General features: G+C 38.0%; 3 protein-coding genes and 1 long non-coding RNA gene across 4 annotated transcripts in view; 1 reads left to right on the plus strand and 3 right to left on the minus strand.

The window, feature by feature from the left end:
- Nucleotides 1-171: 171 nt before the first annotated feature.
- On the minus strand, nt 172-9,481 carry LOC111344080 (menin). The gene is made up of 5 exons (XM_022951318.2): nt 8,858-9,481; nt 6,615-6,955; nt 5,995-6,035; nt 3,808-4,032; nt 172-3,035 (listed from the first exon to the last, which is right to left on the minus strand). Exons 1-5 carry the CDS (start codon nt 9,219-9,221, stop codon nt 2,303-2,305), a joined length of 1,704 nt encoding a protein of 567 aa, XP_022807053.2. The 5' UTR covers nt 9,222-9,481; the 3' UTR covers nt 172-2,302.
- Nucleotides 9,482-9,559: 78 nt separating this feature from the next.
- Nucleotides 9,560-18,428, plus strand: LOC111344177 (eukaryotic translation initiation factor 5). Its single transcript, XM_022951421.2, has 11 exons — nt 9,560-9,616; nt 9,737-9,852; nt 11,945-12,227; nt 12,843-12,924; nt 14,337-14,509; nt 15,777-15,913; nt 16,132-16,249; nt 16,520-16,681; nt 16,941-17,102; nt 17,423-17,590; nt 17,860-18,428. The coding sequence occupies exons 3-11, from the start codon at nt 12,153-12,155 to the stop codon at nt 18,085-18,087; spliced, it is 1,305 nt and encodes a 434-aa protein (XP_022807156.1). The 5' UTR covers nt 9,560-9,616; nt 9,737-9,852; nt 11,945-12,152; the 3' UTR covers nt 18,088-18,428.
- The window catches only part of LOC148728056 (uncharacterized), a 23,866-nt gene continuing 12,184 nt past the window's right edge, over nt 15,781-27,462 (minus strand). The window contains exon 2 of the long non-coding RNA XR_015988928.1: nt 15,781-16,782. This is a non-coding gene — a long non-coding RNA (uncharacterized LOC148728056). The remainder of the gene's footprint in view (nt 16,783-27,462) is intronic.
- Nucleotides 18,403-21,630, minus strand: LOC111344491 (short-chain dehydrogenase/reductase family 9C member 7). Its single transcript, XM_022951759.2, has 3 exons — nt 21,215-21,630; nt 19,636-20,058; nt 18,403-19,169 (listed from the first exon to the last, which is right to left on the minus strand). The coding sequence occupies exons 1-3, from the start codon at nt 21,570-21,572 to the stop codon at nt 18,940-18,942; spliced, it is 1,011 nt and encodes a 336-aa protein (XP_022807494.2). The 5' UTR covers nt 21,573-21,630; the 3' UTR covers nt 18,403-18,939.

Below are 27,462 nucleotides of genomic sequence, written 5' to 3' on the forward strand. Positions count from 1 at the left end.
ACTGGCATATCCTCGAAAACGCTGCGTTGACCGAGTTTGTTCGAGGGCGACTTTCCGTGATAACCTCTTTTTTTTAGTCCAGAGTTATTATTTGAGGGCGACGATGAAGTTAAGTGATTGCGGTCAACAGCTGTGAGTGAACTGACAAGATACACAGCACAAAGATGCCTCAAGACTGTCCAAGGTAATTTATTTAAAAACCAGTTACACTGTAAAATTAAAATTTCGTGGTAAATTAAAATAAATTTGATCGGTGTAGTCTGTCAAGAAATATAAACTTCTGAGGTAGATAATTAAAATCATAGTTAGTAGAGGGGACCCTGTCCCCTCTACTAACTATGTTAAAATACATTTACCATATTATCATAAGTGTTGAGATAAATAATGAGAAAATTGCGGAAAACGATTCTGAATGTTGAAAATGCCTCAAGGACATGGTGTAGCAATATTAAAGTTCCGAGGGTAAACTCCTCATGCACTAAACCTAATGAACAAAACCAGCTCTACACCACATCCAACCACAAACTAAAGTTAACTGCCGAATTGATAGAGCTTGGCATCTGAATTAAAAAATTACTCCCTTGATCTAAGGTACCTCACGATTCAAATTTAGGTCCACTTGTTTACATTAAATGCTTGGCATAGGCATGCTGTATTTGTCTGTGAGGTCAAACATGGGAAATCATCTCCCTCCCCCATCTCGAAGGCGAGGTGAATATTGTCGAATAATCCCCGAGATGAAGTCGAGGGGATTATTTGACAACATTCACTGAACCTGAGGCTAATAATTGTTTAAGTATAATTTCAGAGCTGAACGACAGAGAAATTTCTAAAATCATAACATTTTAGTAAGATTTATTAACATTTTATTTTAACATTTTATATAAACTGCGTGGAGCAGTTTATATAGTGTCATATAAGGAATTTAAGGAATTTAATTTGTTCACCACGGGAATGGCAGGATAAAGGAACAGAACTTTCGTCCCAATTGACACCTAACCCCTTAAACCCACCCATCCCACCCCAGAGGATGGACATCCATCACACAATGATCTCGTGTGTGGGAAATTAACATCTCCTACCCCAACCCTGCAGGAGACAGGACCTCCATTTATTCGTACCTATTCGAGAAGACTAGAATATCTAACCATTTCTTGATGTTATAGAAAGGTAGCAATTCTTCTCAATTATTTTAAGACCTTGAGTGTTGGTCCGGCCGGGGCTCGAACCCTCAACCTTCCGCACAACAGTCAAGCGCACTATCCATTGGGCTAGCTGGGCGGGGGTTAAATATAAGGAACCACTCGACCAATCAGATTGCTGGAAACTCTTTGCTCAGCTCTGAAATTATACTAATTAAGATGAGACACCTTTCCGATCTGTAGCTGATTATTAATTAAATTATAAGTACTTGAGTAAACCCTTGTGTTTACCTAACTCGACTAGTCCAGATTTCTCCTTCATACTACAAACCTTATTTCTTTTTTGATGGGGTTGACTTAAAAAAATAAAACTAAAGTTCCTTGTTCCTTGACTCTCTAAAACATCTATGTACATGCACATGAAATCCCTGGAGTCGAAGAAATGCAGAACATAAGTCTGACGTAATAATATATGGATCACACTCTTTCATATCAAAGATAAGCCTAAATATAGTAACTTAATTACCCAATATAGAAAAGGCAGATTTGAATGGAGAAGTTTTAATGACTGAAAACCATGTTTTTTTCTTTGTAATGTCTACTGAATACACACAATTAAACCTTTGACTCTGAAGTGTGACTAACATCTAATTTTTCCTTACAATATCACCCCCTGAATCACAAATTAAGGTCACAAGAATAAAGGAAATGATCATCAACTAAATAAACTCTTGATTGTTAAACAAATTCTCCTTGTCAGCACCTTAAGAAATGTATAGAGAACAGTATGGAGAATTTACAGACTGATGTTAGGGCGTGAAGGGTAAATACAGTGACGAGGCTAGCCATAAGTGAAACTAACATTTTAAAAAAAAAAAAAAAATTAAAAATAAATGACATCTTAAATGCTGGTGACTGCATTAAATACTATCTTACTGCATATGATACCAACCCTGGTATTCACTCTTTCATTAAGAAACAGAAACCCTTCAAAAACCCCCAATTTTTCAACACCTTTCTACCCAATTCTTTCGTTGAAAAGAAAATATATGTATAGCTATGTAAATCTGAACCTATTATTCCATTAATTTATATAAAAATCATCTAACATTACCATGTGCAACATTAAATAAACTGAACGAGTACAATACCATGAACCACTATGCCATAAAGTCCCTGTCAGTTTTTCTCACTTTTCTTGGCCTCTTTGTTTCTTCGTTGTCATCTTCCTCTTCATTTTCTATCTCTTCCCCAAAGTCATACACATAATCGTCTGTTTTAAAAGAGGTGCGCCTTCTACTCTTTGGCACACTCACTTGTGACTGGGCTGTTAGTTGCAGCTTTATTGCACTAGTGTTAATTTTGCCACTAGTTGTCAGCAATTCTGTCATTCCTCTCATTTTTGCACTTTTCAGATTGAGTACAAGTTTTTCTTTACTAGAGTTTTCTAGACCAGCTTGCAAAGAGTTGCCGTGCTCTACCTTATCCATGGAAGAGACAGTTGAATTGGCATTGCTAACAGGAGGTTTCGCTTCAGCCAACTCAGTTTTCACTGGTACTGATACTAATGATAAGGAACCTCCCTGTGCAGGTGACAGTGCAGATCTACAATTGGGAGAAAATCTTGAAACAGACTGTACAAGCTTTTTTGCCCAATCAGCATGGAGCACCGGGGTATGACCTCCTTCTTCCCACATGCACACGCCATCATAAAACTGAAGAACAAATGCAAAAAAGCTTGGGTCTTCTGCAAGGTTGGGGGTCTTGTTAGCAGCACTGCTTTCACCACTCACTTCAGAGGATGCTGAGGTTTTGAGGATGTTTGGTATAAAGTCATTGGCAATTTCATATAGTTCTTTGAATATTTCCTCATCTTCTTTTGAATAGTTGTACCTAAAACAAAATATATTGCATTGTCTTCTTGTTTTTCATTGGTCCTTAGCCTGCCATGTGACCTTAAAACAACTGTCTCCAAATCTGACCTGCTCATGTGTAATACCCCAGCCTATAAAAACCCTTGAACTTGCTTGAGTGACCAAGACAGAATTTCTTCTTACAATATCAAATGAATACAATAAATAGCAGAAAAGGGACGAGAAAAAAGAACATATCAATAGACCATTTCCAATTTATCAGGGGTTAGTGATCCAAGTTTGTATTTCACCTCTAACAGCTTTTTGCAGTCTTTGGCAGAAGGTGCTAGTTTGATCTGCTTCACTGCTGCAGCTTTCCTCCATAAATCAAACAGTTCTGCTTTTTTCTTTCCCTAGACATCTTCACTTAACTGAATGCCTCTCTCTTGCAAATAATTTGAATTTCCCAAAATTATCCCTCATTCTCACTGTCTACCACCATTCTTTATTCTTTACAACCATGAGCAACTTTCCACTTAGCCTCGCTCTTGCACCGTAATTTTGGCAACAGATTACTAAACCTCGATAACTTGGAAATGGTCTAGGAGGGGATTTATTTCTTACTTGATCCAAAACCAAATTCTCCAAACTAACACCATAAGAGTTGTATGGCAGACAGTTGGGAGAATTAGTAATGAGATCTCAAGAGTAAAAGGGTTAATAATTATAGTAATAAGACTTAAGTAAAGAAATATTAGGAGCATCAATTTATTATGGTGACAAAAATTAGACAAAAAAATGTACTCTCTTACTTTCCAGCCACATATGCAGCCTTCACCCAACAATCAATAGCTTTCATGTACTGCTTCTGTCTGTAGTAAAAACCACCAAGATAAGTGTAAGGATAGATGTGCTGGTCTTTATACAGTATTTGGTTCACTTTTATGCCCTCTTTAAGGATTTCTTCAGCTGTTGGGCGACCAGGAGTTGGTGATATCTCTTGCAGGTCACCAAGGTTTCCCAAAGCTAAAGGGTACCTACAACAAAAACACATTTTCAATTTAGGATTAACCTTTAAGGCAATGAACAGCTGATCACAGGCTGTAGATAAGCTTATCAAATCAAATTGCTTTTCATACAGCAGTGGTTTCAAAACAAGCCCGCGACCACCAGAGTTCCGCCAGCTACTTGATTGTATGTCGCCAGCTACTTGATTGTATGTCGCCGGCTACTCTGGTCATGACAGTCTGCTTGTGACAAACAATCTCGGCATTATCACAGCCATCCACTTTTCTAGAGTTGGCCGCCTACTTCAAAACATTTTGAAACCCCTGATACAGGGCATGAGCTAAATAGAACTGTGACTGTGTTAAGGTCTGCAGTAATTTAATTACCTTCTCTGTAAGAAATGAAGATATTTCATCTCCTCTCATCTCCTTTATTTGTTTGAGCAGGTTGAATTATTGCAGCTATTTGCTGATATGGACCTGCTATCCTCTCACCCATCCCACCCCAGGGGAGGACATCCATCACACAGTAATCTCGTGTGTGGGAAATTAATGTCTCTGAGAAGACTAGAATATCTAACCATTTCTTGATGTCATAGAAAGGTAGCAAATTCTTCTCAATTATTTTAAGACCTTGAGTGTTGGTCCAGCCGGGGCTCAAACCCTCGACCTCCCGCACAACAGTCCAGCGCACTGTCCATTGGGCTAACTGGCCGGTGGTCTTGAAGTCAGTATCCATGACTGGAAATGCTGGTATGACTCTAGCCCTCTTTGATAAAATGTATGACCTTCAGCATTTTCCTAGGATTCCCTCACATTTTGCTACCTACTATCCATTTATAAACACCACACAAAATAACAAAGAGGGGTCTAATGATCCCATTTCAAGTACAAATTTCAGACAAGATCACCTATTTATATAGAGGGAAAACTTCAAATCTCTCTGCTTGTGTACAAGGATTTCAGGGCTCGAATTTAATTTTTGGATCACTAACCCTTTGGGTTAGTAGACATCTTTTTTACTAACCAAATAATAAAGTTTGGTATCAAAGCTGACAAATTACAATATCTCAAATATTGAACATTTTGATAATAACAACTAGGACAAATTAAAGAGTAGCTAAAATTGCATGATGACCTTAAAAGTATTGACAATTATGCGCCTATTTTATTTCCCTCTCGTTTACCATGATTAGTCAAGAACAGTACATCTACAGCAAATTCTCTAAAAAGAGTTGAAGTTGACTCAACAACTTGAGTATTCTAAGTATTCCTCTGAGAGTCAGGTCTATGTGCTCTTTGTCCCAAAGTCCACCAATGTTTAAATATGTTAGAAAATTTTACTGACCATGTCGGGTTAGTTGGTTAGTTGGTTAACAGGTTACCGTTAATTTCGAGCTCTGGATTTAGAAAAATTTTGAGGTTTTCATGAAATAATGAAAGAAAAACATTCATGGGTCACATACATTTCAGGGGGTAAATCATGCCTCATGCGGGGTCATAAATTCATGAATCATGCTTGTCTTTCTTCCTCCCGGTTAGCTCAATGGATAGAGCGCTGGACTGTTGTGCGGGAGGTCGAGGGTTCGAGCCCCGGCCGGACTAACACTCAGGGTCTTAAAATAATTGAGAAGAATTTGCTGCCTTTCTATAACATCAAGAAATGGTTAGATATTCTAGTCTTCTCGGATAGGGACGAATAAATGGAGGTCCCGTCTCCTGCAGGGTTGGGGCAGGAGACGTTAATTTCCACATGAGATTACTGTGTGATGGATGTCCTCCCCTGGGGTGGGATGGGTGGGATATTGGGCACACTTAATTTGGAGCCTCGCTCTGTTGTGCGACCCTCACCATACTCTGGTGAAAGTGATTAAATAAATTTAAAATTCATGCATCACATTTTACATGTAGACCCTCTGCCACCTCACAAAATAATCACAAAAATTAAACAATGAATGTTTCAAAACATTTGAAAAAAACAAAAAACTGTACCATTTGAGGTGACCTTGGTCATAGAGTAACCACAGGAGTTGCTGTTGATAGAAAAACAAGAAATACCATTAGATTGAAAAAAACAGACTTTAACCTGTTTTCTCTCACAAGAAACCAAGACAGAATTTCTCTCCTTGCACAGGGTTTTCAAGTTGAAAAAAGAGTAGCAAGAGGAAATTGTAAAGTGGCTGGAACACTATCTCGTCGCGATAACAGTGGCCTTGTGGAGTGGGGTGCTGGAATACGAAAAATATCCGGCGCAAATGCTTGAAGTAGCCGGTGACTTGGGCCGGGCGTCGGCTAACATTAGTATTCACATTCTCTATATTGACCTCTCCACAATTCCAGTGGTAATTACAAGGAGAATTTGTTTTACGATGAAGATACAAGGGTGATATTGTAAGGAGAAATTAGAAGGCAGTCACTTCTTCGGGGTTGAAAGGTTACGAGTCATACAACAACAAAAAAGTAATTAAAAGATAGTGGGAGATTCAAGAATGAGGGAGAAAATATATTATTTTCAGAAGAGGATAAAAAATATTTTCTGTGTCTTAACTTGTAGAATTTTGCAATCTACAAAATCTCAAAAAATAAAAATATGTAAATTTTAATGCACATACCTGTTGCAGACTAGCCAGTTCAATACTGTCACTTGTATTTGTAATACCTGGATTAATGGATGACACCATGGATGCCACCTCCATATGCCGTGTGCACCTCACAGGATACCCATTCAGATACAGCCAGCTCTGACCGATGGCCTTATCAAAGTCCACAGGGCGCCCTCTCTTATCCTCATTTCCTTTACCATGCCATGTAACCTCTGCTGTTTCTGTGCCATTTTCACCAAACACCACCCAGGCGTGGTCTTCAGACAGAGCTAGATGAACATCATTGAAACCCAAAGCTTGACAAATGGCAACCACAGTAAAGGCAACACCAAAGCAGTCAAGTCGATTTCCTACACATCATTGAAGTATAAGACAAATATACAGATTACTATATTTTCTTAAATAAGCGCCCATGCTCTGATGCCCTATGCAGAGTAGGAACCCATCTCTCAGGCAATAATGTCAAACAAGCACCCCCCCCTTAAAAAGTACTCCACCCCTTCCCTCTTACCTTCTTAGAAGGAATAAGAGGAAAACATGTCTCCATCGCCACTTTATTTATAACTTTTTTAAGTTTCAACCACTGTGGAATCAGTACAGAAGAATGATAGGCGCTTTCCTTAATCAATTAAGCACCCTCTTTCCAAGATGCACCCCTCCTTTGAACCAAAATAGCACCAAGGTGCTTATTTGTGGAAATATAGAGTAATAATAATTAATTTAAATTGGTCCCACCACACCTCTTGTAGAATCTACTTTATGACACAAAAATGTAAGTTGTGTAACAAGAATCTATATTCTCTACATTCTAATTATACTTTCTTCTGTAGCTACCAACCATACTATTGACATTTCTCAAAAAAAAAAAAAAAGATTCCCTCTGCATTCACTGAAAAATTAGCTCTCTGGGCTTGGCATTTATTGAAGAATGGTATCCATATATTACAATAGGAGAGTTTGTCAAATAATGATGGCAAGTTATGCTTATTCAGGGATTATACTATAAGGTGAAATAAGATGCTAAATTTGAGTGTAAAAGGTTACTAACAATGCCATAGTAACAAGTTAGTTACAATAGTTACATCCACCCCATACCCATGATAAGAAAAAAAAACATACCACAACGTTGAAAAAAAAAAAGGCTTAAAAGATGTACCCTGTTGGACCAATAGGGTTAAATGACAGTGTAAATCATTTTTTTTTTAATTTTCACATTTTTCCCTACCCTGCGAGCAGAGCCTTTTTAACCCATCCTCGAATCAAAAAGGGAAAAAGGCTATGCCGACATCCTGTTGTTGCTTGTTTGAACATGGGTGGCAGTTGCCTAGAAACTGATCCTTTTCCAGGCCCCCTTGAACTATTGTGGGTGCAGATTTGGTCATCTGTGTACATGAAAAACAAAGGCATGCACACCAAAACCAGTTTGACTGGAGGCAAAACTGGCTTGAGTAGCCCGGAGTTTTGGGCTTTCGGCATTTCAAAGCAACAACAGGATGTTGGGAGAGCCTTTTCCCTTGGAGGGTTAAAAAGAAGAAAAGAAGAATTAAGGCTCTGCTCGCAGGGTAACTTTTCCCTTTTCAACCCCTTTGTTAAAAAATGTGCCTGCTAAACACAAATCGATTCAGTCTCAAGACTATTTTTCAAAATCGTTTTTGTTGTTTCATGGCTTTTTCTGTATTTTTTTTTTTCTATAAATGATTAGATGTACTACAAATGTAACTAAGTTTCCTTTCTGGTAAGCAAACAGAATTACACATTTAATTAAGACATAATTTGATTCAAAAATCTGATTTACAAAAAAATTGTACATCCCAGTGTGAAAACTCACAACAAATTGTAAAAAGCTCCCATTCTGATAACTTTCACTTTTGCAAATAAATAAAAACAAGGACGTTTAAAGCAAATACATTTAAAAAAAAAAGCGAATCAATGAGTGACAATTAATCTCTACATACATTTCTAAAACGAAATATTTGCCTATACGCGTACTTTTAATTACAGATGATACAGACTGCTCTAGCGTGGTTAGATGGACTTGCTCACTGACATTATCGTATATACGAGATTGCAAACAATTAAAACGAATTAAAATTCGATCAATCACTAAAAAGGTGGCAAAACTACGGACCATTTACAAATTGTTAAGACGCAGGGCTTTGAATGAGGAATCTAATCTGTTAGCTAGTCTAAGGTGATTAATCTAGTCACAGCCTATGATAAAATGAACACTGGTGCAAGCTATTTCCACTTACCTGTTAGAAAGCTGTACAGATTCTGAATGTGGGGTTTATCCTTGAAATACGATTTGGAAAGGCAACTCCACACAAGATCTGCGACATTGACGACGAAGTCCCTCGAGGCTGGCTTCTGTTCTTTGTTAACGTTCAAATCTTTCTGAATCAAGGCCTGAAATTTACCATACAACGCGTCGAAAGTTTCTTTGTCCAACCCTGGGCAGCTATTCGAGGAACCTTTGCAAGTTAAGGCCGTTTCGAAGAACCCTAAAATGATCGATAACTTTGCCAAATTCGGCTCGTCTTTCCCGAGTTCTGTCTTGAAAACCTCGACCACAGACGAGATGTCTTTCAAAGGGAAGCAATCCGCGTCCGATTCCATCTCAACGCAAAGTCAAGACAAAGATCACTGCATCGATCCGAGGTTACTCCTTCACGAAGGACCTCAAAAAAAAAATCCACCGCAGTTTCGCTACTATAATCACGAGTTAGAACTGTTTTTTAGCAACTCGAGAGCTGGAATTTTGATTCTAGCATATCACACACATCACTCAATCCTGAGAGTACATCATTGATCGTCTGCGAAAGCCACCACTGGAGAGTAAACAATCAGGTCGGAAGAAATGAGAAAGGGAAAATTGGATGAACGGAACCGAAAGAGCTTGGGGATGAGATAAAACCTGCTTTGCAGAAAGAAACTGGTGAATACTTTTGACGTCACAAAAGGTCACGTGAACTAAAAATTTTACTCCAACTCGCCATCTTTCCAGAGGAAGTGTGAGTAAAGTTTCGCTTAGATTTTTCTCGAATTTTGAGCCTGTTACGAAGCAAGAAAAACGATCTGTTGTTTTTCTGAAAACCTAATTCTAATAAGATTTATTCTGTCTTGATTTCTAGGTGTTTCCCTCAAAGTTTGGACTGTAAAGTGCGTGTTTCGCGCGCTATTGTTGAGCAAGGAGATTTCGACGATTTCGTCATCCTAAGGCAATTTATGACTTTTTTGTGCTCAGAAGGTAAGATAATCACCGGTGACTCATAATTTGGAGGAGTTACTCTCTTAGAATAGTGATATTTTTATATATTTTACCTGTTAAATGTTTTCATCTGTCTGTTTGTGAATTCTTCGGCAATAATTGCTGTCTTTGCTAATATCGATCGCTCGGCGCGTTTCTTCAGCTCGTGTGTGGTAAAGTTCTTGTGAAACAAATTTTACGAAGTTTTTGTCCAAGCGAATTTCTTCTTTGTCTTATGAATATCTGAGTTTTAAAACATATTTACTCGTGGAACATGCAGTTTAAAATTCTGTTTATTATTGGACACGTTGCCCTCGGGCTGTTCGAAAACGTGGAAGATCGAAAACAGAAACTTCACCGCTATATTGTCCGAATAGCTGGGTTTTGAAACAAGAAATATGTATTCAAAATTATTTTTAGTTGTGAATGACGGATTTGGCCTCAAATTTCAAGCCTAGTTTTTTTAATGCTTTATCAGAATTTAATTCCGAAAAAAAGTCTGAGGAAATTAGCGCAACTTACCGTCCAAATCTTAATATTTGATCATTTCGGCTTGCTCAGTAGGAAAACAAACCGATGAAAATGTTTTGAATTAGCGCGTGCACGCTAGATTTTCAAATATCCATCGATACTTAACACTATTAAAAAAAAAAAAGCCCTCACAGTTTGAAACCAGGAGATATGTTAGTTATCAGTAAGGAAGATACACGTTTTTCGTTTTTACAGTTTAGGAAAAAATTGGGATCACTCTAAATGTAAACTTGAATTATTTTCTGACCCCCAGTTTAAAAAGCCTTCACGCATGAATTTATAAATATTTACAATTTTAAAATTGATTAATGCAGATGTAATATTTCCAGTGTGAAAATTTTAAGAGGTTTTGAATCCAAATCATTAAGTCCAGTCTATTTATACTGTCTAGAATCGACCATGTAGGTGTTTAGGGATATTCAAACTGTCTTGGCTCCATTTACCTAAAAATATCTCGTTCTTTCAAACAGGAGAAGTCCAAACGATCTGAACTTTTGGAATTTTATTCTCTTGTTTTGATTCACCCTTAGACCAAGACAATTTTTCCTCAAATTATCAAATGAATACAATATCAATCAAAGAAGTGATGAAAATAAAGAAAAATGTCAATTTGGGTGTTAATAGTCAAGGCAACCCAATTCACCAAATTAGCATCACAAGAACTATAAAGCAGACAGTAAAGGGAATTACCAATAAGTCTGGGAATGAAAGTGTTAACTAGAAAAAAGTTGGCATGAATTAAGTCTTAAATAGATTAGCATGTGTTGAAGTGAACTTTGGATCTCCAGGGCACAAAGTTTCTGCAGGTGACCTCTTGTTAGTTAGTGAGGCAGTGAAGCACATGTGGACAAGGAATCAGATGCCATACTTGTTTATTCTATTTCTCCAACTATCCTGCACTTTTAGTGGCATGATTTAAAGGGGTTTTATCTTTTAGGGTTGAGTCTTAAATTACATTTACCTTCTCTTTATATTATTTTGTATCTGTAGGTAGTCAAAATAATGATAATAATAATTACAACAATAATTATTGTTGAAATAAATACAACAGATGCATACGTTAATGATTAAAAGGGGAAAAGGACTCAAATCATACCACATATAACCTGAATAAAATCTATTTCAAAATTATGGAAACTGAAAAAGCTATCGTTTGATGTTTGCACATATAAAGCTTTGAGGTCTAATTCACAAAAGAATGTGCTTGTTCCTATAACTGTAATTTACAACTCCTACGTATTGCAAGCTTCTTGTGCAAAAAATGTTCTGTCAGCTGTGATTTTGTTCCATAAACTGTTTTTCCTGCATCCATTTTACCTCTTCTAAGGGAGTGTAGACTATGGTCCAACCTCATTGAAGGCTCTTTTGTACAATTTGTCAGTATGAAGGATGTATTTGGGTTGAAGAGCTCAGCCTTACACTTCAACACCGTGGTTCAACATTGTGATAATCTTTATGAATCTATTGGAAGTAAATAGATCTATTTGCCTATTGGTATCCACTTTTAAATGAATGGTATGATGGATTGATGCACATGTTTTTTTTAATATTATCTTTTCAGGTTGGACTCGGTTGAGCAAACTCAAGATTCATTTACACACGGAAACTAATAGAGGGCTAAAACGCCTACCTTGCTTCACAATACGGAAAAGATATAGAACTTGTATGAATTTTACAGGGAAAATTATACACAGCAGAAATAATTATTGCAGTAATTGCAATCATTACAAGCGTTTGTCAAAGAGAAAGCTTATTAAAAGTAGTCCATCATGGCTCTTGTCAATGTCAACAGAAAAAACACCGATCAGTTTTACCGTTACAAGATGCCAAAACTCCTAGCTAAGGTAAGATTTTATTGAACAAATATAATGAATTTTCAGGCAAGTTTCTAAAGTTTCATAAATACTAGCAGGGAAAACTTTTCATGGACACTTCTCGTGAAATTTTATTTATTTATTGAAGAATCAATGATTTAGAATGTTGGAAAATTAAATTCCTTTATTTCTATAAGAAGCCAGAGTAACAAGAAATTTGTATAGCAAAAATTGTTTTACACCTCTACTACTATGGAAAACTTCTCTAGGTGAACCCTTTCTAGGATTTCAAGCTTTTAGAAATGTTGGTAACCAGAAATCAAAGGAGGGAAGGAACATTTTGTGTAATATTAAATTATGTACTTTATTGCATACCCAACCTCAAGTCCTTAAAATAAGAAATGTGAACATTTGGCAATTGTTATTGGAGATTCATGGGAAATCTGAAGCTCCCAATTTTTTTCCCATTCAGGTTTTTTCAGTTTTAGTTTTCTCTGTGGGCTGCCCACAGAGAAAAACTTGCTAGTATTAATGTGGGTTTATTTATAGATAAGCAGAGGGGTGTTATTTTGTTGCTATCATGGTTGCAGTTCAAGAGCTAAAGCTGATAAAATGTTGAGTTTACAGCTTCACAAATGTTTTCAGGTGGAGGGAAAAGGAAATGGAATCAAAACAGTTATTGTGAATATGGTGGAAATTGCTAAAGCCTTACAAAGGCCAGCTTCATGTAAGGATTTTTTTGCTGCTAAATTTTTACAGATTGATAGGGTTTTTGTTTTTGTTTTTGTTTTATTTGTTTTAAGGACTTTACTGGAAGGGTTAGTGCGAACGGAACACAAGGTCCATGCGAGGCACCACCCCTCCCCCCAATTCACCCTGGATAGACACTGCACAAAGATAGACCACAACACCGGGCACTATGCGCCCTACTCTTTTCAAGGAGTGTGTGGGTTTTTTAACATCCCACAAATATAAATCACATATAAGGGCTTGTGAGACGGGACCTCCATTTATCGTCCCTATCCGAGAAGACTAGAAAGTCTAACCGTTTGCAGATATTATTACAAAGGTAGCACTTTCTACTCAGTTATTTAAAGACCCTGAGTGTTGGTCTGGCCGGATTTGAACTCTCGACCTCCCGCACAACAGTCCAGCGCTATACCAATTGAGCTAACCAGGAGGCGGTCAGGGGTATCAAATAAGACCAGTTACATTTTAATTATATTTATTAAGTGTTGGGTAATTGGATGTAGTGGCGTGGATTTAGTGGCACAACTTCACCTACAAAAAAAATTGCAGTGTCTTCAGTTCAGAGCACTATTTAAATGTCATACAGGAGCCTACCTTATATCAGGTACTAGCCCTTGTGTAATGTTTGGTCAGCATACAAAAAAAAAATTTTTTTGGAAAAACTCAACTGCATATTGCCAAGTACCCTAATTTCCAGCCGTTTACCCGTGGGTAATCTGTTGATTTTGCCTTAAACACACGCCACTGTGGGTAATAGGGAGGTGTGGGTTATGTGACAATTTTGAAATCTAGTGGCAGTTGAATTGAAAAAAGGTCTCACCTGCGTTTCCACCTCATGAATTTTATTGTATTGAGCGGCACGAAATCATGATGCTGACTCAAGTTTATTTCACTCACAGTTATGCGACGAACAAATTATTATCGGCATGCGTGTAAACAAAACCTTGATGGTGACAAAAATACTCCAAGGATAACTGGCACATCAGTAACAAATTTCCAGTTAACACTAGCTTGAGCTGAAGAGAATTTTCTGGTTTTAAGGGACTTGTTAGGCCCAGTAGAACCACAGATATCGATTTTTTTTTAAAAATCAACAAATCAACATGGTGCTGAATGATGGCTCACACGAAACATGGCCACAAATTTGCATTCCATCAAGAATGAAACGTTGTGGATTCCAGAGCCTTTTTGTACAAATTTCCTTTGCTTTTAAGTTGCGAGTTATCCACCAGTGCGGGTAATCTGTTGACCTTTTTTCGCTGCACGTAATAATCAGCCGGTGCAGGTAAACGGCCAGAAATTACGGTATCCACCCAACTTACCTTTTCTGGTGTTAATTTACTTGCTGCATGGTTACGTTGCTATACATTATAATTTCTCCTCCCTTAGATCCCACTAAGTACTTTGGTTGTGAATTGGGTGCACAAACCCAGATAGACTTGAAGAATGAGCGTTACATTGTGAATGGATCCCATGATGCAGAGAAATTGCAGGACATTCTTGATGGATTTATTGAGAAGTTTGTTTTATGCCCAGATTGTGATAACCCAGAGACTGATCTGGTAAGTTGACAGCTGACTTTTTCTTTAATTCATGGTAACATTTTGTCTCTTTGAATTAACTAGTGGTGACAGTTCATTTTATAGATAAGCTTGCACTTAATATTTTCAAGGATTTGTGCTTGAGCTGTAAATCCAGTCAGGAAAAACGTGGTTCTTAACTTGCAGTACAAACCTCAAACTTGATCAGTAAGAGGTATACTGAAAGATTTGCCATCTTGCTTCAGAATTTTTTTCTGAACCACTCAATTTCATCAGCACTTTATCAAGAACAGATGAAGGTGAAGACATCCAAGATGACTCACTAATGAATAGTACCCTGGACAAGGAAGATCTTCATGGTAGATCTGAAGGGTCAAACAAAAAGCTAAAATCATTGCTGCTGCATATTGTGTCATTAGTACTGTAATTTCTGGCCATTTACCCGCAGGTAATCTGTTGAGTTTGCCTTAAAGACACGCCACTGCGGGTAATAGGGAGGTGTGGGTTATGTGACAATTTTGAAATATACAGTCAGGTAGTTGAATTGTCACCTACCTGTGTTTTCACCTCTCAAATGAATTTTATTGTATTAAGAGTGCCACAAAGTGGCACGAAAACATGATGCTGACTCGGGTTTGTTTCACACACAATTACTTGCGTGACAAACAAATTTTTATCAGCACGCGTGTAAACAAAACCTTGATGGAGATAAAAATAATGCAAGGGTATCGGGTGCATCAGTAACAAATTTCCAGTTAACACTAGCTTGAGCTGAAGAGAATTTTCTGGTTTTAAGGGACTTGTTAGGCCCAGTAGAACTGGAGATATCGATTTTTTTGAGAAATCAACAATTCAACATGGCCTTGGATGATCACTCGCACAAATTGTGGCCACCAATTTGCATTCTGTTGAGTGTGAAATGTTGTTAATTCTAGAGCCCTTTTGTACAAAGCTTCTTTGCTTATAAGGTGCGGGTTATCCACCAGTGTGAGTAATCTGTTGACTTTTTTTTTTTTGGCCATATACAATAATTGGCCATGCAGGTAAACAGCTGGAAATTATGGTAATAATGTATGCAACATAAGTTGAACAAAAACAACTTCCTTGAAGGGAAAAGGTTGCCATATTCTATACTCTTTGTTGTAGAGCCTGACCAATGCTGCATGTCTGACATACTGTACATGTATTTGTCTTGACTACCTCTGTCCAGCAACTGTTATGATGTAAACTGTTTGAAGTTAAAAGAGGGTTAATTAAGATTTGATTTTCTTTGTTTTCTAAATATTAGTTGGTTGAAGCACGTAAAGAGAGGATTGGTCAGAAATGTAAAGCTTGTGGATATAATGGGTACATCCACATGCAGCATCGACTGATCACCTTCATTTGTAAGAATCCCCCAAATGAGTCGGGAACGCCATCAAAAAAGTAAGTGGTAGACTACCTGTGGTCTTGCACATTGTGCAAGGAATTGTGTAAGGAATTAGAGAGCAAAGCATACAAGAGCAAAGCATAGCCCTGAGAAATCTCTGTTAACCTTTAAACATCAAAATTGACTGTTAAGTGCCTGTAGAGTATCTATGTATTTGTAATTCATTGTCAGCCCCAGCTTTGACATACGGGCACTTCGTTTTTTCTTATTTTAGAGAGAAAAAAGGAGGCCGCAAAGACAAGCAGAAAGGGCAACAAAATGGTGAAACTAGTCCAACACACAATCCTATGCAGCCAGGAGAAAATGGAATTGAAAACCCTGACTTTAAAAATGTATGTGCCTTTATATTATGCAATGTATTTTCAAAATTCAACTTAACTAATTTATCGAATGAAACTTAAACATATAATTTTGGAAGCAACTCTTTTTCTCTAGCATACCAAATCAATGCACTTTGATTTTGCAGTTTCACCAGAAATTCAGAATTCCACACAATTACCATTTTACATAATTACATTTATTTTTATTTGTCATTACTTTGATAGTTTCTCCCTCATTTTTAGCATTTCTATCATTAGTTTGTGTTGTATTTCTGTTAACAGGCTGCTGCTGCAGCTGATGATGATTGGAGTGTTGACACCAGTGATGCCGCTGTTCAAGAACGAATGGGTACTCTCACATCAGGAGTGAAAGGTTTGGCATTGACCGATGACACTGAAAAGCCTCAGGAGGAGCGCTTCAATATCTTCTACAACTTTGTCAAGGTACCTGACTTATTTATGAATGGTAACAAATTCCCAGGCAACAAGTTTTAGTATATTTTTCCGTCGTTCTGCTTCCCTGCATTTCTGCCCACCCTTGTATCCTGTAGAATGACAATTTTAGTGATCAGGGTTTTCACTAATAAATGTTTTTGCATGTCAGTCTCATTACACAAATCAATTTACAGTGTATCACAGCCTTGTGATAGAGCAAGATCAGCCCATCTGTGTGTATGCCCCTCATTTTCTTTTTGTTCTACAGAAAAGGAAGGAATCAAACATGGATAAAAGTGTCATTGGAGAGATTGTTGCTGAAGCAGAAAGGCTGGATATTAAAGACAAGGGAGTACTGGCTCTTAGTGAAGTTCTGTTTGACAAGAACATGCTCGAGGAAATCCCTAAATTCCGTAACCTGTTTCTGAGGGTGAGCCCTTCTGTTTTGTGTTAAAATACTGTGAATATTTCTTTTTGAACTTTTGATAAACTTGTGTTGAAAACTTGAACAAATCACCCGTAGATTGAAGGAAAGTTTGTGCGAAGCAAAGGGTTGTTTTATTTAGAATTTGGAATTTGAAACCAACTGATTTCTGCTTCTCATCTTATCACCCTTTTTGTCGATTTACTAGTCATATTTTCAAGTGTTTGGTTTTGTTTAAGATGCTTTACTTGAAGGTTTTGCAATTTTTTTTTCTAGTGTTAACAATACAGTTTGGGTTTTTCACCAAACATTTTTCTTTCACATAGTTTCTACATGGAAACCACAAGGCCCAGAAGTATATGCTGGGTGCATTTGAATTGCTCGTTGGACAGTCATTTCCAGCAGACCTGATGCCAAAGGCCGTTCGCATTCTAAAAGCGCTTTATGATGCAGATTTGCTAGAGGAAGAAGTTATTTTGCAGTGGGGTGAGAAGGTACATGACCAATCATGGCACTCTTCAAAGATACATACATACATTTTCATGCATAGCAAGCCTTTCATTTCCAAGTAGGTGTAGACATGCATACTAGTCAAAACCTACCATAGATGGTTTTAAACATTTTTTTCTGTGAAGAAATAATTGCTTTAGAGGCTTTCAAAGCCACTCAACAATGTAGAAATCAGTGAAATTTATTCAGGGTGATCTTTTCAAATCAGCATTGTTTATTTTATTGTTTTTCTTTTCTTTTTTTTTTTTTCAAGGTTTCAAAGAAGTATGTGAGTAGGGAGGTGTGCTCGCAGATCCATGAGAAGGTGGCTCCCTTTATCAAGTGGCTAAAGGAGGCAGAAGAAGAGGATTCTAGTGAAGAGGACGAAGAAGAGGAAGAGATTGAAGTTGTTTATGACAATAAGGCAAAGGAGCTGAAAGCTCAAGCAGATAACAAAGCAGTTGAAGAGGATGATGATGACTTGGACATTGATGCTATTTAAACATCTCACCTACCTAGGAGGGATGTAGTATTATAATTATTATTAAGCTTTCAGCTTTTAAGGCTGGCTAGAAATCCAATGTTCAGTTTACTTGGCTTTGGTTTTGTTTTTGTGATTTCTGATGAAGGAATGCATATTGATAATGAGTTAAATGTTGATTCAATATTTTCATGGTTGATTTTCAGGAAAATGTGTGGGTAATTTAATCTTAAGGATTTTCATTGTGCATGGTGGAATTGTTTCACACAATAGTGATTTCATATTCCATTTCATTGCAAATCAGTCAGCATGTTGAATTAGAATATGCAGCTGGCAACCAATTAAAAAAGCAGTTTAATGAAGCAATTTGCCTGTTTTCTGTTTTCAGTACAAAGAACTTTGAAAACACCCTTAACACCCTTGGAAAAAAGGTATATTCACAGACATGTTGAGTTAGAATCAAATCTCTTAGTAAAGGAGATTCAAACAATTATTTTGACAACCTTGAGAGGTTGAGACTGTTCTGCTTAACATTTTCAAGCTCCTTATCCACTGAAGAAATAATCCACGAGACTGACAGTGTTATGTTTTACAATTACTTTTCATGTGCGAAGTTCATTTTAATCATTACAGTATGTTGTGTTTAAAATGCACTACTGGTGATTATTATGCTAAATGTTAACAAACCTCCATACAAAAGTAAATTAGTTTTGGTAAAATATTTACCAGGTGTACTAAGATATTTTTCTGAATCCCCTCTTCCAAAATATGGTGTTAGGGTGTAGATGGTTACAATTTTACATCTGTTAATGACTTAATATGCACACAAGGTGGATCTTCTGGGAACCATTTACTTTTGAACCAACAGTTGAGTTAGTTGTCATGGTCAGGATTTCCCTTTGGTTTTGGCAACACTAGTCCAAAGAAGAAATCTTGTATTTCAGATGGTAGGAATGAGAGAGTTCTCCAAATGAGTTGGTGGTCCAGTCCAAGGACATATCTTAGTTTAGGATGCATAGATGTCACTGCATGATCCATGGCATCAACCACTTTGAAAATATTAGGTGAAAAAATATGACGTATGTCTCTTAACTTAGCTTTGGCTGAAAAAAAAGTGGAAAATATCAAACCACATTAGTTGTATTACTGCAAAAGAAGCAATTCGCTGCCTAAAAAGGAGCTAACGGAAGAAAAATTAAAATATTAAGTGTTTACCTTATGGCAACTGTCATATTCTTCATTTCACTTTACCGAGTTATACTGAGTATTTCAGAAATGTTTTGATCAGTGAGGGGTAATGGTTTGGTGTGGGTGTCCAGTGACTCGCCCTCACAGAGTTTATGGTCTGTATTGATGTTTTGGACCTGTCTTTTTCCACTCAGATTCATGGCCCAATTTTACCAGCAGTACAGTGAAATACACCTTGCTATGTGCCATGAATTATAGCTTTCTTGCAAACAGCAAAGCAGGCCGTAACATGCTGTTACATCTTTCAGTTCTTGCCAATCATGGTGAGCCCTTTCTCAGAACATTCAATGAAAAAAAGATGATAGCTGAACTCTTCCATACCTTGCTCATAAAACTCCCCTCCATAACATTCTTTAGTATCTCCATCAAGGTTTTCCCATAATCTCTGTAGGTATTGGATGTTCTTCTCTGCATCTGTTATGCCTGTTTTAAAAGTTCCTGGCTCAATTATGTGAACAGTGACTCCAAAATGCTTCATTTCGTTGCGTAGTGCATCGGAAAAAGCTTCAACACCAAACTTGGAGATGCAGTAAGCTGCAGCAAAAGGAGAAGAGAGCCTCCCTGATGCACTGGCAACGTTGACAATGCGCCCCTTGGTTCTCTTGAGAAATGGAAGAAATACTTTAGTAATGGACACCATTCCCCACAAGTTTACCTCCAAAGTCTTCTTCATTTCCTCCACAGGTTGCCACTCAATTGGCCCTGGATATCCAATGCCTGCATTGTTTACTATAGCCCACAAACCTAGAGAGGTACAAAATAATTTTTTGTATAGAAGAAAAATGGAATTTTCAAATGACACCTTAGGTTGAACTTTTCTTTAAAATCAGACCAGAGGACACACCTTTATTTCACCTGTGATCAAGAGATAACATGTGCCATTGAAAATATTGACTAAATGTAAAGACAGACAGACATATTTATACAGGATAGCCCCTTCAGTGTAGTAAACACTGGTATCAATGGGGGTCCTGTTACCCACCCATCCCACCCCAGGGGAGGACATCCATCACACAGTAATCTCGTGCATGGGAAATTAACGTCTCCTGCCCCTAACCCTGTCCCTATCCGAGAAGACTAGAATATCTAACCATTTCTTGATGTTATAGAAAGGTAGCATATTCTTCTCAATTATTTTAAGACCCTGAGTGTTGGTCCGGCCGGGGCTCAAACCCTCAACCTCCCGCACAACAGTCCAGCACTCTATCCATTGAGCTAACTGGGAGGCAGTTAAAGATGGGATGGGAGGCTGGGTGGTATAGTGGTTGAAGCCTTTTCCCAGCTTAGAACAAAAATTAGTGTTCATCTCTCACTCTATTTTAGACTGGATTCCAAAAAAATGTTTACAGAGTTTGTGGAAAACCTAACCTGATTTCAGATCCAGACAGCAAAATCTACCTCAAATTCCAGATAAATAAGGGAAAGGAGACAACTAAGATACCAGAAAACCTACATAAGGAATTACTTTCCCTTTCCCGGACCTTGACAAAAAGTTACAGCTCCCTACCCACTCCACCCCTTACTAATTTCTTGATCAATGTTTACAACTTGGTCCACAGTCATCCGATGATCAAGTGGTCCATAATCCTTGAAAAGTTGTGAACATCATCCGCCCATCTGAAAATTGTTTTTTGTATGTCATTTGATAAAAATGAATGACTGATTTTGTTTGTTTTGGTTTGTGTCTATGTTTTTTATCGTTTTTCTTGAGTAACCATTGTAAGATATCCAAACCTTTGAATCAGTGAAAAGTAAAAAAATTATTAACATTCACCTTACATAGACACGTAAAACGTGAATTAAGTCTCATCCAAATGCAATCAGCGACGCTATCTCAGCTAATCTTCGAAGGAATGAACAAGATTAAATACAGTTCGATCGAACGATAATCATGAAATACCTTGAGAAGGCAGATGTGATTTGACGGCCTGTAAAGCGCACTGAATATCTCTTGACTTGGTAACGTCCAGTTTTAGTGTGATAAGCTCCGAAGAACATTCAGTTTTCAGTTTTGCCTCTCCTTCAGAAGTGAGACAAGCAGCGAACACTCGCAATCTTTCGGCATCTAACTTCTTGGCTAACTCATAGCCGAATCCACTATCGCAGCCGGTGATAAACACGGCTTTCTTCTCCAGATTCGAGACCCGTACATCGCCGAAAAAGGAAAAAGTGATGTACAAAGTTAAGATAAGAGCAGTCAGTAAAAGGGCGCCTTGAAATGAGAACACAACGCTTAGCAACAAGAAGTCATTAAACATGGCGAGCGGAGGGTAATTCGAACACTCTTTCAACAGTCGGCGAAAGTCACGATAGGTAACGAAAGAGGTCACGCGGCCTATCATAGATGTCATGCTGAGTAGTTTTGTCAAGGATCGTCACGAGGTTCAGCATTTGTGATCCTTGATCCTTGTTAAGTCTCTCACTTTCCACATTAAAGCTTATTCATTCTTCGTTGGTTCGTATCTACCCTTAGCAAACTGTCTTGATTAAGGGAGGTAGCACAATTTATGCTATACAGCTCTTTTGACTTGATGATCTTTGTTCTGTCATTCGTCCAGCAGCAGCCATAGGCAGCCCAAGCTCACTATTAGAAAAGCGGACGTGACTCTTAAGTGTTGCGCACAGGCAGCCCAAGTTCACTATTAGAAAAGCGGACGTAACTCTTACAGTGTTGCGCACAGGCAGCCCAAGCTCACTACTGGAAAAGCGGACGCGACCCTTACAGTGTTGCGCAATAAGTATAGGTAATCGCATGGGGCCGAGTAAAATTAAGGATTACAGTCAAACTAAGTGAAGTGTACCCCTCAGGATTACATTAATGATTTGATTATTTGAATATTGAACCCGCTAATCGTTTCAGGAGCGCAATAACAAATTGAATATTTGAACATGGAACCCGCTACCCGTTTCAAGAATGCAATAATGGATTGATTATTTGAATATTCAACCCGATTCTCGATAGCCGTATTCGTTCTGAAAAGGCGCGGATCATCGTTCAAATCAGAAGTCCATTTCTAATTGGATTATGCGAATACGTGATGATGGATCGGAACTATTTCAACATGGCGTCAGACATGGGGGGAAAGGTGAGTGCGAGTGTTGTGTAGAACTTCTTGTAAATGTTGTAAATGGAATGTTATCGAGAGCTTTTTTCGCCTAGTTACATCTTGACGAACTTGTAGAAATTATTGTGTGTATTCATGGTCGAAAAAATAGTTTACGGGCGAAGCCATCGCAAGACTTTTTTTTTATTTTCAGCGATCGACTGTTTACGCAGTGTTTTTACAGCGCAGTTTGTTCATTTTCAAGATTCCTCGTCAAATAGAACAATCTTATTGGACTTCAGAAATGGATTTCGCTATCGGATACCGCTATCGGGTTCAATATTCAAATAATCAATCCATTATTGCATTCTTGAAACGGCTAGCGGGTTCAATAATCAAATAATCAATTCATTATTGCATTCTTGAAACGACTAACGGGTTCAATATCCAATTGATCAATTCATTAATGTAATCTTGAGGGGTACGCTTCACTTAGTTTGACTGTAATATCACGCGTGTTTTCGGAAGTTGCTGAAATTGCCCGAGTCGCTGCGCGACTCGGGCAATTTCTGCAACTTCCGAAAACACAAGTGATACCAATCCTTAATTTTACGAGGAACCATGTGATTACTTGTTTATAATATAAGGGGAAAAATGTTTTTTTTACTGATCTCGCGCAAAACGGGACACCATTGTTAGCAAACAAACAGAAATTTCTTTACCTTGAAAGCCGTTGCTAAGCGATTTCCAGCCAATCATTTTCAAGTAATTTTGCCCGGGGCAATTACAAAAATTAAGAAAAAAAACTCCTTCTGTCTTGACCAATCACAATTCAGTAATTTTGCCCCTTATATGATAATAATAATAATAAATAAATGACAATTTATATAGTGCCCTATCCAAAAGCTCTAAGGCGCTTCACGATCAAGGTAAAAAGTAAAATAATAATCAAACGTAATCATTCATTAAAATAACGCTTAAAAAGATAAGTTTTAAGATTACGCTTGTTACGAAAGTGTTAAGATCTATATTACATTTTATTGTTTCAGGAATGTCATTCCACAGCTTAGGTGCAGAGACAGAAAAGGCGCGATCGCCATAAGATTTCAACTTGGAGCGAGGAATCACGAACAAGTTCCTACTCGATGATCGCAAAGACCTAGTAGGCTTATAAGTTTCTAACAAGTCACTGATATAACTAGGGCATAAATTATTTAAAGCTTTAAAAGTAAAAAAATAAGAGTTTAAAAATAATCTTCTGCTCCATGGGGAGCCAGTGCAGTTCCCTCAGTAAAGGAGTAACGTGATCATGCTTGCGACCACACAAGATCAGCCGTGCCGCACAATTCTGAGCTAATTACAATCTATGAACTAAATGTTTCGGAAGACCATACAACAGAGAATTACAGTTGTCTAATCTGCATGTAACGAAGGCGTATACTAACGCCTTAGTAGTACTAACTGACAAAAACTTTATAATCCGAGAAATATTCCGGATGTGAAAAAATGCAGATTTACAAATAGCCGAAACTTTGACGTTCCATATTTAACTTATTAGGGACCTTAAGCAACTGGGGCCCGTTTCTCGAAGGTCCCGGTAACTTAACGGACCCGTAAAGCTGTTATGTTTTCTTTCAAGATGAAGATTTCAAAAGTTTTGAAAATGATACAATAAAACTATCAGTTAAAGAAACAAGAAGGACTTGTTTTGGGTGCCAGAACATTCTTCCCTATTCTTTGAATTTTGATTTTAAAACATGGCTTCGGCCGGGGCCCGTTTCTCGAAAGTCCCGGTAAATTATCGAGCCCGGTAAGTCACCCGGTAAGTCCCCGTAAACTTTTCGGGTGTTTCTCGAAACTCCCGTTAGTTTCGATCCCGTTAATTTTACCGATATCTTGCCCGGTAATTTACGGGAGGTCGTAACCTCCCGTAAAGTTATCGGAGAGTCGCAAATGTTGAAAAACCAAACAAAATGGCGGCTGGGGGCGGACTTTTCTGCTTAGCGCGAAGACCAAGATTATATCAAAGACGCCCCTTTCTAGCCGATATGGCTGACTGTGAAGTCATTGAACGTTTTCGGCTCTCGCGAGGAAGGATAGAGTGGCTCGTTGAGCAGCTTAAGGAGGAACTACAAAGAAACACGACAAGAAGCTGCCCACTGTCTCCGGAAACTCAGGTAAATATCATAAGTAGTTGTTGTTGTTTCATTGTATACCGTTTGAAGGCGTTTGCATGGAAACACTATATATAACTGTGAAGTTCTATTTAATTTTTTTTTTTTAACTAACAAACGGCAGTGGAGAAAATTATTGAGTAGATAAACACTTTGTCATGTTAACGCTAATCACTCGCCGCGAGTAATGACTTTAAAATGGCTTCCTTGTATGAACGTTGAAATGGGTTCCTGTCACGCAAACCTGATCTTACTGCAAGGCAAACCTGTTTCCCGTGTTTTAATTGCAGATGTTTTTTTTTTTTTTTTTTTTTGGAGGAAATCAGTTAACTGACATTATACAGATAGAAATAAACATCATACAGTACAGCGATCGCGGAGACTTGCATTAAACGCGGCCGGGTTGCACAAATGCTGACAATTGTTGCTTATGGCATTAGCTGAGTGATACACGAACAAGTGTACTGTGCTTATGATGGATAAACGAAAAGAATAGACTTTAAAATTCTTCTCCCCAATCACATAACTGGTTCGATCGCATTGTTAATGATATTAGCTTGCTTTATGCTAGATAACTCGATTGGAGGTCGGAGAAAATTACGCATGACATTCACTGAAGAAAATGATTAAATCACTCTAAAAAAAACTTTTAAATTCCATTCTTTTTCACAATATTCTGTACATTTACTTAAGAGAAATTCCCGTCAGTATAAACTGCGGAAATTAAGTGTTTGTAGCTAAATTTAAAGATTTCAGGTTTACATTGTTTCCTCGGTGGTCCGCATGTGTTGTTTGCCTGCTCTCTGAATATTCTGATTAGGGATCCTGTTTGATTCCCACCACAATTTTTGTTAGTGACATTTATCTACAATGCCTTTCAGGTTCTCATATCACTCCGTTACTATGCCTCAGGGAGTTTTCTCAAAGTCATAGCTGATACCATGGGAGTATCAAAGGCAAGTGTAAGCAGATCATTGCTTGCTGTCTCCAGGTGCCTGGAGAGAATGTCTCAAGATTGGATAGTGTTTCCCACACGAAATACTGATTTGAATGTAAGTAATGCTTGAAGCTTAACTGTAAATTACAGAATAGCCAACGTGTGGAAAGGTTTGAAAAATGTTAACTTAAATATGTGGGCAAATTTCAATTCTCAATTGTTTCTTAATCTAAAGCAAAGCAGGTGCTCTTACTGGTTGATTTATTGTCTACTATTTGCCCATGGGTGTACACTTATGACATTTGTGGTTCTGTGATGTAGCTCAATGAAAGGACTTCTTTAATGCTCCAATGTGTCAATGAATATATTATAAAACAAGTGGTAAATGCCACAGCTGTACACTTTTGAGTTATGGATGTACTTAGGAGGTTTGCTAGGCACTCAAGCCTTCAGTTGCCTTGGGTGACTCTCATGCTTCTTTTGGGCTCTGCAACCTCCTGCTTGCATTTATAACTCTGTAATGTAGGCTATGGCATTTACCATTTGTTGATTTGGTTTAGGAATTTAACGGGTGAATCCAAGAACAAAAACAGTTACAAGGTTTACTTTCTGGACTTTCTTTTTGAAGGTGAAGGGAATGGGAGACATTTAACCCTTGAAGTCTAAAGAAATTAGATGAGTATGATGCCTGAAATTTATAGAAATTGAATACTTTGTTCTTGTCCTACAGGCAACAATGGCTGACTTTTACACTATAGCAGGAATGCCCCGGGTAATTGGGGCTGTGGATGGCTCCTTGATACCCATCAGGGCTCCAAATAATCAGGAACATTTGTATGTGTGCCATAAGGGCTTTCATGCTATAAACACCATGGCAGTGTGCAATGCACGACTGTTCTTCACCAACTTTGTGTGTAGATGGCATGGCAGTGTCTATGACTCAGCCATTTTTTCTGCCAGCATGCTGCACATACACCTAGAAGGCGGTGGCGGAAGAAATGGTTGGCTACTGGGGGATCGTGGATATGGCATCCAGCCATATTTGCTGACCCCTTTCAGGCCCGATAGTGTGTCCACACAACCCCAAAGGAAGTACCAGAAGGCTCACACTAAAACACGGAACACCATTGAGAGGGCCTTTGGCCTATGGAAGGCTAGGTTTCGTTGCCTTGACATTTCTGGTGGGGCACTACAATTTGAACCAAGTCGTTGTTGCACTATTATTACTGCAACTGCTGTGCTTCACAACATGTGTATTTTGGACAACACACCACTCCCCATTTATGATGAGCAACCACCTCAGGAACCAGACTTGGTAAATGAGGTGCCAGCTCACCTTCAAAGCAATGCTGGGGTATTGGCGAGAGATCACCTCATAAATAATGTATTCAATTAAGTTCAATAAACATCCATTGAAGGAACATCCAAGTTACTTTAATTATGCACCCACAAGCACCCTCAGCTCCCAATAACAGAAAAGAACTCCACAAATACGTAAAGAAAAGCAATTCAACTGTGTTAAATGCATCGAATAGAACTTACCATAAATTTTAATACACCTACCTTTCACATCGTTGCGTTCTAAAATAATAACGTAATCATGTCATCCCTAATCGGGAAGTATGAGAACGAATCACCAGAAATGACAACACTCCTAGACAAGAACGAAATTGTCGATCGAAGTCTTCGAATCGAGCCAAAAAAGGCAATTGATCCTCATTTCAAGTAATATGGCTACGCAAAATGACGATCTGGAAATATTTCCGTCTAACCCCATACTAATAAAAAACAAAGCCGAAGTCCCAAAGGAAATCTGTAGTTTTGCCTCTGCTTTTCTTTCTCCAAGAATTGAATGCATAATAAAGTATGGGGTTATACGGGAATCTCGACGATCTCTCTCAATAATTGATAATTTGCTCTCCTCTGATACAACGTTAACTTTGAAGTTAAACTTCGCGGTGCTCTTCAAAAATCATCACAGTTGCAACGACAA

The sequence above is a fragment of the Stylophora pistillata genome, chromosome 6, assembly GCF_964205215.1.
Source record: "Stylophora pistillata chromosome 6, jaStyPist1.2, whole genome shotgun sequence".
Lineage (NCBI taxonomy): Eukaryota > Metazoa > Cnidaria > Anthozoa > Scleractinia > Pocilloporidae > Stylophora > Stylophora pistillata.

Excerpts from the sequence above, each read along its gene's own strand:
- LOC111344080 (XM_022951318.2), bottom strand. The coding sequence starts at position 9,221 with ATGGAATCGGACGCGGATTGCTTCCCTTTGAAAGACATCTCGTCTGTG. Across the intron at positions 4,033-5,994 it reads GACCAAGGTCACCTCAAATG|GTACCCTTTAGCTTTGGGAA; the intron begins GTACAGTTTTTT and ends TTTTTGTTGTAG. Across the intron at positions 3,036-3,807 it reads GCTGCATATGTGGCTGGAAA|GTACAACTATTCAAAAGAAG; the intron begins GTAAGAGAGTAC and ends ATTTTGTTTTAG.
- LOC111344177 (XM_022951421.2), top strand. The coding sequence starts at position 12,153 with ATGGCTCTTGTCAATGTCAACAGAAAAAACACCGATCAGTTTTACCGT. Across the intron at positions 12,228-12,842 it reads TGCCAAAACTCCTAGCTAAG|GTGGAGGGAAAAGGAAATGG; the intron begins GTAAGATTTTAT and ends AAATGTTTTCAG. Across the intron at positions 12,925-14,336 it reads CTTACAAAGGCCAGCTTCAT|ATCCCACTAAGTACTTTGGT; the intron begins GTAAGGATTTTT and ends CTCCTCCCTTAG.
- LOC111344491 (XM_022951759.2), bottom strand. The coding sequence starts at position 21,572 with ATGTTTAATGACTTCTTGTTGCTAAGCGTTGTGTTCTCATTTCAAGGC. Across the intron at positions 20,059-21,214 it reads ATCACATCTGCCTTCTCAAG|GTTTGTGGGCTATAGTAAAC; the intron begins GTATTTCATGAT and ends GTACCTCTCTAG. Across the intron at positions 19,170-19,635 it reads AGGGGAGTTTTATGAGCAAG|CCAAAGCTAAGTTAAGAGAC; the intron begins GTATGGAAGAGT and ends CTTTTTTTTCAG.